Raw genomic sequence first — 11,905 nt, forward strand, 5'->3', positions numbered from 1 at the left:
CGCGAGCTCTTCCAATTCGTCCATGACCCATAGTTTGGATAAGGATAAACCCAGGTTGCCAAGGCCAATAATCCTTCACTAGCGTGCCTAAGAAATCCCACTAAGTTAAAAGCACTCGTTATCTTTTTCATCTCACGTGTGCTGCTGAGTGACGTAAAGAGAGAAAGTGTGTTTTTCGATTTGGTTGATGTGAACTCGAGTTAATCCATAATCATAACTGACAAAGCCAAAATATAAAGATAAATACATCACAAGTCTTAAAGCTTATCACGAAAATACAAACGAGTTATAGAACTTTCAAAAAGTGCAATCAAATCCTAAAACTCGTTGCAAAAGTGCAATCGAGTCCTGAAATATTAAGAAAATGCAATAAAGTCCCAAAATTTTATCGCGAAAGTACAATCTGAGTCCCGAAATTTCTAAAAAGTATAATTAATGGAAGGATTTTTTTTAAATGGAAGGACTCGATTGCATCAATTTAACAAGTTATAGAACTTGATTGGACTCGATTGTACTTTTTGAATGCTTCAGGACTCGGTTCCACTTTCGTAACAGGTTTTGATATTTGATTATACTTTTTGAAAGTTTTAGGACTCCATTACACTTTCGTGACAAGTTATAAGACCCTCAATATAATTATTTCCGAAATACATATGGCCACGAGTCATTGGACTCGTGACTGGAATACAAGGTACTTCAGGGACATTGATCTAATCTCAGTGCATGAACGACGGTAACATCAAACATGCTACGAGACGAAATGTTCATGGATCACGTCTCCTTTAGTACTTTTTACATGATTTGCGCATAGACCAGACATGGGCCCGCGCGTTGCACGCATGCTAGTGAAATGTTTTGCTGAACTGAACAGTATGTTTGGGGAGCCCCCGCTTGCGTGCGTTTTGCTCTTGTTCTAAAGTTCCTGTTTTAGGGGGTCCTTGGTTTAAGGGACTCTCTTTCTCTCTCTCTCCCTGTCTCTGTCTCTCTGGTTTTCTCCATAATCATCCTCCTCCTTCCCGGGTCATTGTCCTACAAAAACTCAGCAAAGCGGGCAGAAAGAAGGGGAAAGCGTGCCAGCACTACAAAGAAAAGCTTGATATCATTCCATTCCACCCTCCTCTCTCTCCCTCTCTCTTCCCCTGCTTTTTTACCTTCTTGCTCTCGTGATACTTTCTTCTCTTGGGAAGGTTTATGCCGGTCACAATTTTTAGTCGTTCAGGTTTCGAGTCCTGCGTTGTTTGGCTCTCTGTCTCTTCGAAGAAGTGGGTGCTCCTAAGTTGTGCTTCTTGTGGCTCTTTCAAGTTTCAATCTCACACCTTTCCCTTGGTTTCCAACCATCTGAGCATCTCCATCTTGTCCATCTTCATGCAAGGCTTGGTAGTCTGGTCCAACACTCGGAGGCTTTAAGGGAAGCTACTGATGGTCTCTCGGACTGTTCACCGTACCTGTGCCTATTTCTGTTCTTTTAAACAGATCTATTAAAATTTCTATCTGGGTGCAGAATTTGAAGTAAAAGGCTGTTTCTTTCTGTCCACTCCCAACTGGTAAAACTCAAAACACTACACGCATGGAGCGAGTTTCAAGAAATGGGGAGGCTACTCAGCTGCTAGATTTCGTAGCAAAGGAGAGAGAGTGGCTCATGAAGAGATTTCAAGAGCAAAGCCATGGCACTCCTCCTCCAGAGGACAAGGCGCTGGAGCTCAAGCTCGGCCCGCCTGGTGATGAAGACCAGTCCAACAAAGACTTCACCATGAACTACAAATTAGAAAAGGACGAGTCTCTTCTCTCTCTTGGCTACTTCAACGGTGGAAATCAAGCTCAAGCACAGAACTTTGCTCCATATCTCCAGTTCTCACCCTCCACCTCTCAGACCCAATTGCCTGTTTTGGCAAAGGATATATCTTCTGACACGGTGGACTTGCAGAACAATAATGATGCAGAGAAAAAGAAAGCATTTTCGCCAGCTTCTGCTGCTGCAATTACAGCTGTGCCCAACAGCTCTCAGAAAAGGTACACACGACACACATCAGTTTTCTTTTTCCCCCCTGTCCCTCTTGCCAATTGTCTCCATCGGCCGAGCATATTCACTCACAGGACAGTGAGTTTTTATTCTATTTGTGTATGCTTTAAATAAGAAAAAAAAAACAGAAAAATCACGGATTAGCGACAATACTCATGACATTATGGGAAGTTAATTTTTCTACCTATTGTAGATCTACATGTTGTGGTCCATGGCTCAAGTGTACTGGCTTCAGTACTTCATGTTTGCAAAGTGTCTAAAGAAATACGTTTGCCTCTATGCAAATGTCAACTAATTTATATTTTTGCATTTTGGAATTTTGTTCCATTACCTGGATGGCGATGCTTTAATGTTGTATCTTTCTGCCCATTAATGCTGGCGTTTAGCTTGTTGTGGCAATAAAGATTTTTATTTCTCGTGCTTGTATATATCCTCTTCCGAAGGAAGTTTTGCCCTTTCTTTAATGACTTTGTGTATGAGTTTTCGTACTTTCCTGCCTTTTCCCTTTTGTCCCGGGGCTTTTGGGCCTATTGTATGGTTGATTTATCATTAGGACTAGTCATCAGAGAGGAGAATAAACATTTTAATGATCTGAAAAATTACTTGATCACGAGGACAGTCGTCGTCTGAAGTGTTCACAACGGTATTATGGAAAAATTCCATTCTATTGGCTGAATGTATTGATGTTGGATGACGGATATGCTTTCTTTTTCTTTGGTATCGCGACAAGATAATACCTCGATCATTAGTACTTTGCTGGTTCAGCTTCGTCTAGTATTGTCTAGTCTCTGGATGCATTTTCATAGTCCTACTTATGCAATTTAATGCCCTCGTGAATGTTCCTAATAGGACTGCTCCAGCTCCAGTTGTTGGGTGGCCGCCACTGCGATCGTTCAGGAAAAATCTCGCTATCGGCGACAGCCATGGAAATCCAGCCCCCAAGACTCATCACAACGCGGTCTCGAGCAAAATAGTCAGTGAAAAGCCTGCTGAAAGAAGTGGAAAAGGCTTGTTCGTGAAGATTTACATGGACGGTGTCCCCATTGGCAGGAAAGTGGATCTCAATGCCTATGACAGTTACCTAAAACTGTCTGCTGCTGTCGATGAACTCTTCCGAGGCCTTCTTGCAGGTTAAACATTTTTGTAAATAAATAACTATGTATTGTTCGCACTTGTGTTGTGGGAAGGCACAGATTTTAATTCTTGCAGCTAAAAGTAATTGAGTATTGAGATTTGGTCGCATCACCTCCCTATGTCTAAGTGTCATCAGTGTCAGTTCTCTATAGTAAGTTTTCACAAAGTAATTAACGAGTCAATCTAGTGATTTTCTAATCCCTTTGTAGTCATGATGAGTTCAGGGTTTTACTTTTGCGAAACTATCAAGTGTTCCTGGACTATATTCCCTCCTCTTACACAAGAGTACCCCACCCATACGTGTAATCATTATATATTGAAGCATTAAGAACCGAGAATGCGAGGAAAGATTCTTTAATCTGCAGTTTAATTCAAGAATTCTTATCAATCTCTTTGTGATTATTTCCAACACCATCTGTCATTATACTGAGGCTCAACTTGTACTGTACTTTGCTCATGTCATGTTTTTGTCCTTCTCTTCTCTGTTCAGCGCAAAGAGATTCCTCTGGCTGTGGAATCAAGAACACGCAAGAGGAAGAGAAGCCTATTACAGGTTTACTTGACGGAAGAGGGGAATATACTCTTGTTTATGAGGACTACGAAGGAGACAGGATGCTTGTTGGCGATGTTCCTTGGCAGTAAGCATCTTCCCACTCTGGATCTGATGCATTTACAAAATATGTACTTCTGTTTAATATTTGTGCACTCGGTGATTGAGCCTTTGTTTAATGGTATCATGTTTCTTAGTTGTCCTGAGAACAGCATCAGATTCTTAATCTGGTGTCATTTTGTGTTATTTTAGTACGTGTACTGTCTTGGCCAGTGCAATTTGTGGGACTCAATGCAGTGTGGCATGTTTGCTTGGAGCGAGAATGAAACACGAATATTCCATGCCAACACTGATTTCCAAGAACAAATTCATTTCTGGATGTCACTGTGAAGACACTGAATTTTGATGTTTTGCCTCTGTGTTGTGATCTAATGTTTCATCATGTGAATTACAGTATGTTCATATCGACCGTGAAGAGACTGCGTGTTTTCAAGAGCTCTGAGATTTCTGTGCTAAGTGGTAAGTTTATGTGTGTTTCTTCGATCTAAAACTTTGGTCGTGCATAATTTATTCTTGATGCTTCGACAATGGTAAAAAATCTGAAGCTGTGCAAAATGTCCTTGCAGCCGGTGGACAGAAGCAAGACAAGACATTGTCGGATTCTGCCATGCGATGAGCAGACTCTTGAGAGGGATTTTCGCATGAAGGAGGGATTCAGTTCGGATTCGCACTCAATATTGAAATGCATATAACGATTGATAGAGTATCAATATCCTTATCTTATCTTACCGCTTGTAAGTTCACACTTTTTGTGAGGACAGATTCAATTGTGTCCAAACACTTCTCGTATTACTCGGCCTCATGTAAGAAATGCATTTTTCCAGAGCCGCGAAATCGGGTCACACGCCCAAGGCGAGTAGATCTTTTTTTTCCTTTTCTGGAGTTGCTGCTGTGTTGGTTATGTAAGGAAGAACACGGGTTTCTCTATGGAAGGCCTAATGATGTTCTTAAGAGATTCTACAATTTTTCAACTGGACAAAAGACTGTCAAAGTATGTGCTTGAGGGATTAGTCATGAAGAAACTGCGGACGGTTCACCCACTGAACTCCAAATGATAGGTAGAAGGCTAAGGAGGGTCCACATCCAACTGTCTTCTGGGGTTAGATAACTGTCATGTACCTGAGTCAAAGGCTTTTCCTCCAATTGGTTTTTGACTTGGACAAGAATCATCAGATCCGGTTCTGCACGGGATGCATTGGATTAGACAGTTTCGTATGTCACTCGTGGGTCAAAAATCAGGTGAAAGGGTCGACTACCAGTCCAAGTTCCATGTTCATATTCCTCACTTAGGTCGGTTAGGTGGTGAGTGTGAGACCCAATAGCCAAATCTGTCTATGTTGCCACCCTCCCACTGAATTTTTCTTTCTGTTTTTCATCCTCAAAAGGATGGGAGAGCAGAGAAAATCTAAGCGTCCTCACACGAGTTTCGTACCTGTTACAAAATGTTTAGCTGATTTGTCAGAATACGTGGGCTAAGTACCACATTGACTCCAATATTCATATTAGAAGTACGTTTTCGTAATCAACTCTGGGGTGGTATGCAAGTTCCAAGGACATATCTTTGTAGATTAGAGTATTAGTTCATGTTCCGTGATTTGTCTTTTTCATTTGTAATGCGTGCACACGCCCTAAAACATGGTAAACTTAAGTCCGCTAGCTAGACTAGGCGTGATTACAGATTTACCAAAGCACTCGTCACATGAGGGAAAATTATCCAAAAAGTGTTAAACTTATTGCATTTTGGCTAATTCAGTTCTAAATTTTTTAATTTTGCCAATTGAATTCTAGATATTTTCATGTTTTGCCAATTGAGTTCATCCGGCCAATTTTAATCAAAAATCGCTGATATAGACACCGGTAGTGGTATATAGGATGGTCGGCACTGACGTGGATAATTTTTTATTTCTTTCTTTTCTTTTCTTTCTTTTTCTTTTTTGTTCTACTAAATCTGGCGAGAGCTAGCTGACCCTCACCAACCACAAGCGAGGGCCAACGACCCTCGTCGGCCACTAGAAGCCCTCACCGGTAGCGGGAGAGGGTCGTGGCCGTCGCCCGCGGCCAATAAGGGTCGGCTGACAACCCTCGCTGGGCTTGGAAGAAAGAAAAAAGAAATAAGAAGAAATAATATAAAAATTATAAAAATTGTATACATTAGCGTCAGCCATGTCACGTAAGACGGCTAGCATTCACTTCAGTAATTTCAGGCTAAAATTGATCGAATGGACTTAATTGGCAAAACGTGAAAAAGTTTATAACTCAATTGATAAAATTGAAATGTTTATAATTAAATTGGTCAAAATGCAATAGGTTTAACACTTTTTTAACAATTTTCCACATCATATGGAGACAATCATTTCATTTATAGACTTTGAGTCCCTTTGTTGGAAGGAAAACTATTTCCCGAAAATTATTTTCCGATTTTTCGGCATTGGGATGATAGAAAATTAATCGATTTACGGAAAAAAAATTTCATGAACTTCATAACAAGTTTAAATTTGGGGAAAACGACTTCCTCTTCCAGCAAGAAAGAATCACTCTCCCTAAATCACTTAACAAATAAAAACTAATCATTTTCCATCGAGCGCGCATTGCTATACCACAATGCCCACCTGCCTAGAAACCTCGTTGGTCACCATATTTGAAATATTCACCAAACACCGATACATATTGAAAGTGGGCCACCAATCAACTATCAGTTCTCATATCAATTTGTTGGGAGAGCAAAGCAGAAGTCTAATACCTTTGGCTAGGGAGATTGCCAAGAGAGAGTCGAAGTTTGAACTTATTAATAATTGGATCCATCTTCACTCAAAAGTTTAAGCTAATAAGTAATTGATCAACTAGAATATATTAACTGCTTTAGACCACACTAATTGTCCGACGTGAGACTTTCAAACACTACTCACACGTCCTCTCTTCTCTACATGACAAACTCACATCATACAACTTCGTGAATTTGGGTAACTTCTCGGAGCATCCATGTTCCTCAGTCGTACACACCTAAATAGATTGGGACTGGCATGAGCATGAGGAGTCGAACTACTCTCCCTGGGGTCGAAGTCGAACAATCCATTCATCCATCACCATCACCCTCTCGCGACCGTGATAGGTGATTTTCATTATCCTAATCAAGTAATCGCGGGATGACACACGATGGCACAACAAGCCTGGCGCCAACTTCGGAAGAGGAGTCGACTCGTACGATGGGCGAGGCCGGGATGTATAATTGCAGGAAAGTTGTTGGGTTCTTGAGAGTCAATACGCGCATGAACGAAGGGTCGTTTCCGATGAAAGAAGCGTATGCCTAACAAGGGGGAACAGAGCAAAGAATTCTGTCTCGGAAAGTAAGCCAAGCGTGCGTTTGGTTTCCCCCATGTGTGCTTGGTTTAGCCCAAATTTCTGTCCAACCTCGAACCAAAGACTCTCCTCGTTTTGGTCTGGTTGCTTTCAAAGAGGAATTGCGGCTAAACATATGGACTAGCCGGGTACGCCATTCTAGCCACTTGACCAGGTATTTGAAACCCCCGTTTGAGATTCACTATCCAACCATATAGTCTAGCAAGAAAAAGGGTATATATGGAGTGCAACTAGGGTCCAATTGAGTTAAATGGATTCTGATGTAACATGGTAGCCAAACTCCATCTCATTTTTTCTCAATCGGAAATCGAGTTCGATGCGATCCTGAAAATATGAGCCTTTTTTCCTTCCTAACGAATAGACCAGGGAGGGGCAATGGGCATGGCTGCTTTATAGATGCGTGTAGTGAAAATGACATACTTGTTATGGAATGTTTGGATCCGAGACTACAGAGAAAAGGTCCTTCATGACGACTCACAACTTTGTATTCAAACGGGGCGATGTCACCGTAATCGTGCCATCAAGACGTTAGAGGTTCAGAAATTATTCATGAAAGCGAAAAACACTGCACTATTATGGCAACCGGGTTTGAAGTCGTGACTTACTTGGTATATTAGTCCGTATCATCGTACCGTCACCCGAGCGATGAGAAAGGATGACGAAAAAAGGAAAGATATGTTGCACCATTGGAGCTCCCCATAAGCTTGTGTTTGAACTCGTTCATCTATTATAGATCAAAAGGGAAGGGCCTCTAGTAAAAATAGCTCGATTTCTACTTGGTACGTGAAGCCAACAGATGTATCAAAATAGATGGGCCAAGCCCAAGAGAACATCTGTATAACTCTTATGTTTGAATGCCTACTTACCAAGTTATACCAATTTGTCAATCAGTGTATCCCTTCCCTTGCTCTGTGAGAATTCCTTTGACCGAAGAATGGGAGAGACAACTAGCCCCAACTAGAGAGGCAGAACTAGGACCTGCCTTGGGCTGAGGAAGTAACGTCGAAATACGAAAATCGAATGGGAATTTTGTTTGTGTAGATATCCTAAAATTGATTTTGCAAATTAATTTATTAAGTGATGCATTGGACTGTGAGCGACTTTTTAAACAAGTGAACCGTATTTAACAACCAATAATAGTTTGACATATCGGTTTGCAAATCTTGTAGATTGGTCTTAATAAGTCTAGCATGGGATGTTTACACCATTTCATCTCATACCGTTACAAGTCCTTTATATGAATGAAATCCTCATCACATATGAAAGGAAGGTGGTATATGTCAAATATACCCAATGATCTCCATTGCACGACGAGTCGGTGTACGTGCTTATGTTCCGAATTAAGAGATCAGGGAATCATATTTCAAATTCAAATTTCAATACTTAATTGAGTTCCGATCTCTAGAAGGGTTCAACATTAGTTAAGAATTGTACATATCGTTTGTATATATGCCATAACCAGTCGATTGGACATTGAAAAACCATAGAAATATAACTATCATCGATGCCGATAATATATGCAGATAAAGAATCATCGGCTAAACAACCTATTCAAACATAAATAACTTGGTGAATGAAACCTACCATCTTGTAGAAAACAAGCAGAAAACATGTTTTTCCATGAAGCTCAATGCCCAGGATTCTGTCGATCTCCTCGGTCTAATATAATCATTAGCCAAATAGTTTCTCTCTTTTGAGCATATAGCTTACTGGTGATTCTTGAGGAATCAAAACGGCGGAAAACAGAGCAAAGGACAACAAAAAAAGGTCTAGGATCTTTGCTTTTGTGCCCTTCACATTGAATTTCTTCTTAAGTCATCAATATAGGAATTGAGAGTGCGCAAACTTGACAAAGTGAAATGGAGACACAATCATTTGAAGAACCTTCCCATGCCTCATATCACTTCATTTCTATTTCCTTTCAATATTTAGCTGAAGAAATCAAAATAAGAGAGTGGACTTAGGTAGGGTTTTAAAAAAAAGAAAGAAATGAGATGGTGCATGCAAATCATCCCTTTTAATTTGATAAATATATTCATTAAGGTAAGAACAAACGCGCAACGTGTTGACTTATTGATCACTTAAGGAGAGCGACAAGCTACGCGCTTTGGCATTGTTAGGGAGTATCAAAAGAGGTTCTACGTTGAATCAATTTCCTTTATTGTTTTCTTATCGTGCGCATATTTTGGGTTCGCAAGGTCCAAAAACTTGTGATTCTTTTCTTTATGTATGAGGGATGAAGGGTAAGAATTAATACCTTATAGTTGAAGAAGAAGGATATATTAGACACAAGAAATTCCTCTTATCACATTCTTCAAGATTGTCATTGAGCAGTAATTCCCTAAGGGAAGTTGAGAAACAAACGTATGCTGAAAATGAAAGGGAATGACAACTTGTTCCAACAATTGTCTGGTTTAGTTTGATGATCATCAGATATATAGAAACTGAGGACTGTCCCTTTTTTCATGCGAACATCATCTGAAGAGGAGGAGGTTGCACAGAAGAAAAACACTCCATTGAGAGAAAATTTAAGAGCAACGAATTAAAGAAACAAAAAGCATATGTTCCTACATATCTGAATTCACTTCACACCAGTGCCTAACCCTAAACAAAGGATAATCGCAACATACAAGGACCTTCTTCAAGAAACCTGAAAAATAAGGAAAGACGAGAAAAGGCCGCGAAGAACCTGAAGAGCCACATCAGAAACAGCGACAACTAATGAACGAATTAATCGAAGAGGGAAGGGGAAAGAAAGAGCAGGAAAAGAAACCTCAGGATGAGACGCTGAGATGAGACTACTGCACGTGTGATATCCATTGATCACATGCATTGCTGAATCTTGAATAAGCTTGTAGAACGAACACGGTCATGCAAAATATATTCTTTTCAGGTAATATCTGATAAGTAAATCTGCTCTGCCTGGCTTAATCCTGTGTGCCACGTCCATGGGTGTTACCCTCTATGTTATGATCATTGGTGGAAGAAGGCACAGCCGACCAAGCGATCTACCACCGCATACTCCGCCTCCACCGCATGCGGCGTCCGTTCTTGGGAAGCATGATCCATCACCATGATGGATGTCAGCCATTTTGTGTGCTCTGTGTGTGTGTGGGGGAGAGAGAGAGAGAGAGAGAGATTATTGTTCTGGCTTGCTCTCCTTATAAGTGGAAAAAGGAAGGTACTATGCTATTTTCTTTTCTTCTCCCATTTGTACGATCACTATATCTAGATGCCCCATGCATTAGAAATCACATAAAATTCAAACAAGTATTCATTGATGAACTAAAGTCCGCACATGCATGTCGTTAGGTAATCGATTCGAGCGAAAAAATTAATCAAAAATTTCATCGACAAGGTGAGTATCAATACACATAATAGCTGCAATTAGATAGGTAATTCGTTGTAAACATGTTCGCTTCTAGCAACTTAAAAGACAAACTTTTTCCCCGGGCGAGTCAAACGAGTCGCCCACTTTTGACTCGGCCCAATCAAAGTGTTTGTAGGCCTAGTATTCGTATTCAACTCTGCATATGATATCTACAGCCCCAACAGCAAGTGGAGGTGATAAGGACGCATCGTAAAATGTTCGGAAAAGGTTTCAATGGCGAATTCATTCTGGGTTGGACTAACTCCTGATGGGAGAACAAGAAGGCAACAAAGTCGGGGGGCACTTCCATCTCTTCTTTTTCTTATTGGAGAGCACTTTCTTCTTTGGTCAAGAAATGATCAATATGTCATGCCTTTATTCCTTTGCACGTAGACTTTTCTGTGCAATGGCTCAATGCATATACAAGATAAAGGGCACGATGATAAAATTAAAGAAAAAAAATTCTTATTTTTGAAATCTTCGATTTGAATATGTCTATGTTCACAAGGGATACTCACAATGGAATATATCTCTAGTGTCTCATATGATTACTGTGCTAATTAGTTCATTAAGCCATCCCATTACAGGTTGTCGTAATCCTATGAGGACCAAGTTTTGTGCAGTGGCACCAAACATCATGCACCGTGTATCCCATCCAAATTCCAAAGTTAGATGAACAAAAGTACTGATGCTTAGGTAAAAACCGAGCTTACCACATATATCGTGTTCTTCGTTTCATCAAGTGCCGACCGATTTCTTATTTAGATCACTCACTCGGGCGTTTGCGCGAGTAATTACCCGATTCGTAAGATTAACCGGGGTTGCATAAGCTCATACTGATTATCTACATAACTCTTCAGGTCCGGTTCCACGTCCCAGAGAAAGTTCATTCGATTCAAAACAATTCGAAAGAGAAAAAGTTCTGATGGGTCGATAGGAATTTGGAATCTGACCAGCTTTCAAAGTAATCATCGCTTTGTGCCGAGTTGGGCTTTGGACCTACCATGGACTAAAAATTAAGCCTATGAAATTTATGGACCGGTTCCAAGACAATCATGTCCGAGATTACTTCTATCGCTGTCATAGGATAGGCCTCCGCATGACTAGCAATAAAGAAATAGGCTCTTTGTTTTCTTATGGAGACATAGATGGATTGGACGATTCCATGCTTGCCCATTCAATGTGAATACTGCAACAGATGGATCAATAACCTCAGAAGTTTCTCTGTACGGAAGCCTCACAATTGGGTGCCCTAAAAAGTTGCCCAATTTAGCTGTTAAACTATGGTTTGATCTTAATTGGGTCTATTTTACTAGAGACCTAACTTTCTTTTTCTAAAAATAAAGGACAATGATCAACAGGGGCCATGCTTTTTCCACTCCATCTTTGGCTTATTGGCTTATACACAATGTTC

The 11,905-nt window shown here is 40.4% G+C and overlaps 1 protein-coding gene and 1 long non-coding RNA gene across 3 annotated transcripts; one reads left to right on the plus strand and one right to left on the minus strand.

The window, feature by feature from the left end:
- The first annotated feature begins 942 nt into the window (after nucleotides 1-942).
- Nucleotides 943-4,717, plus strand: LOC115678398 (auxin-responsive protein IAA26-like). 2 transcript variants are annotated; one of them, XM_056311978.1, is made up of 7 exons: nucleotides 943-1,262; nucleotides 1,373-1,422; nucleotides 1,502-2,010; nucleotides 2,870-3,150; nucleotides 3,645-3,792; nucleotides 4,159-4,223; nucleotides 4,331-4,717. In XM_056311978.1, exons 3-7 carry the CDS (start codon nucleotides 1,568-1,570, stop codon nucleotides 4,378-4,380), a joined length of 987 nt encoding a protein of 328 aa, XP_056167953.1. In that variant the 5' UTR covers nucleotides 943-1,262; nucleotides 1,373-1,422; nucleotides 1,502-1,567; the 3' UTR covers nucleotides 4,381-4,717. The 2 variants fall into 2 exon arrangements, with proteins under 2 accessions (XP_056167953.1, XP_056167954.1); XM_056311979.1 differs by lacking the exon at nucleotides 1,373-1,422.
- A 4,757-nt stretch (nucleotides 4,718-9,474) lies between these two features.
- Nucleotides 9,475-10,254, minus strand: LOC130138269 (uncharacterized). The gene is made up of 2 exons (XR_008816669.1): nucleotides 9,895-10,254; nucleotides 9,475-9,810 (listed from the first exon to the last, which is right to left on the minus strand). It is a non-coding gene; the product is annotated as an uncharacterized LOC130138269 (long non-coding RNA).
- Nucleotides 10,255-11,905: the final 1,651 nt, after the last annotated feature.

The sequence above is a fragment of the Syzygium oleosum genome, unplaced genomic scaffold, assembly GCF_021117445.2.
Source record: "Syzygium oleosum isolate NSW1041296 unplaced genomic scaffold, Sole_v2.1 Sole_v2.05, whole genome shotgun sequence".
In the NCBI taxonomy this organism is placed as follows: Eukaryota; Viridiplantae; Streptophyta; class Magnoliopsida; order Myrtales; family Myrtaceae; genus Syzygium; species Syzygium oleosum.

Coding starts and splice junctions, on each gene's coding strand:
- LOC115678398 (XM_056311978.1), top strand. CDS start 1,568: ATGGAGCGAGTTTCAAGAAATGGGGAGGCTACTCAGCTGCTAGATTTC. Junction 2,011..2,869: donor CCCAACAGCTCTCAGAAAAG/GTACACACGACA, acceptor TGTTCCTAATAG/GACTGCTCCAGCTCCAGTTG. Junction 3,151..3,644: donor CTTCCGAGGCCTTCTTGCAG/GTTAAACATTTT, acceptor TTCTCTGTTCAG/CGCAAAGAGATTCCTCTGGC.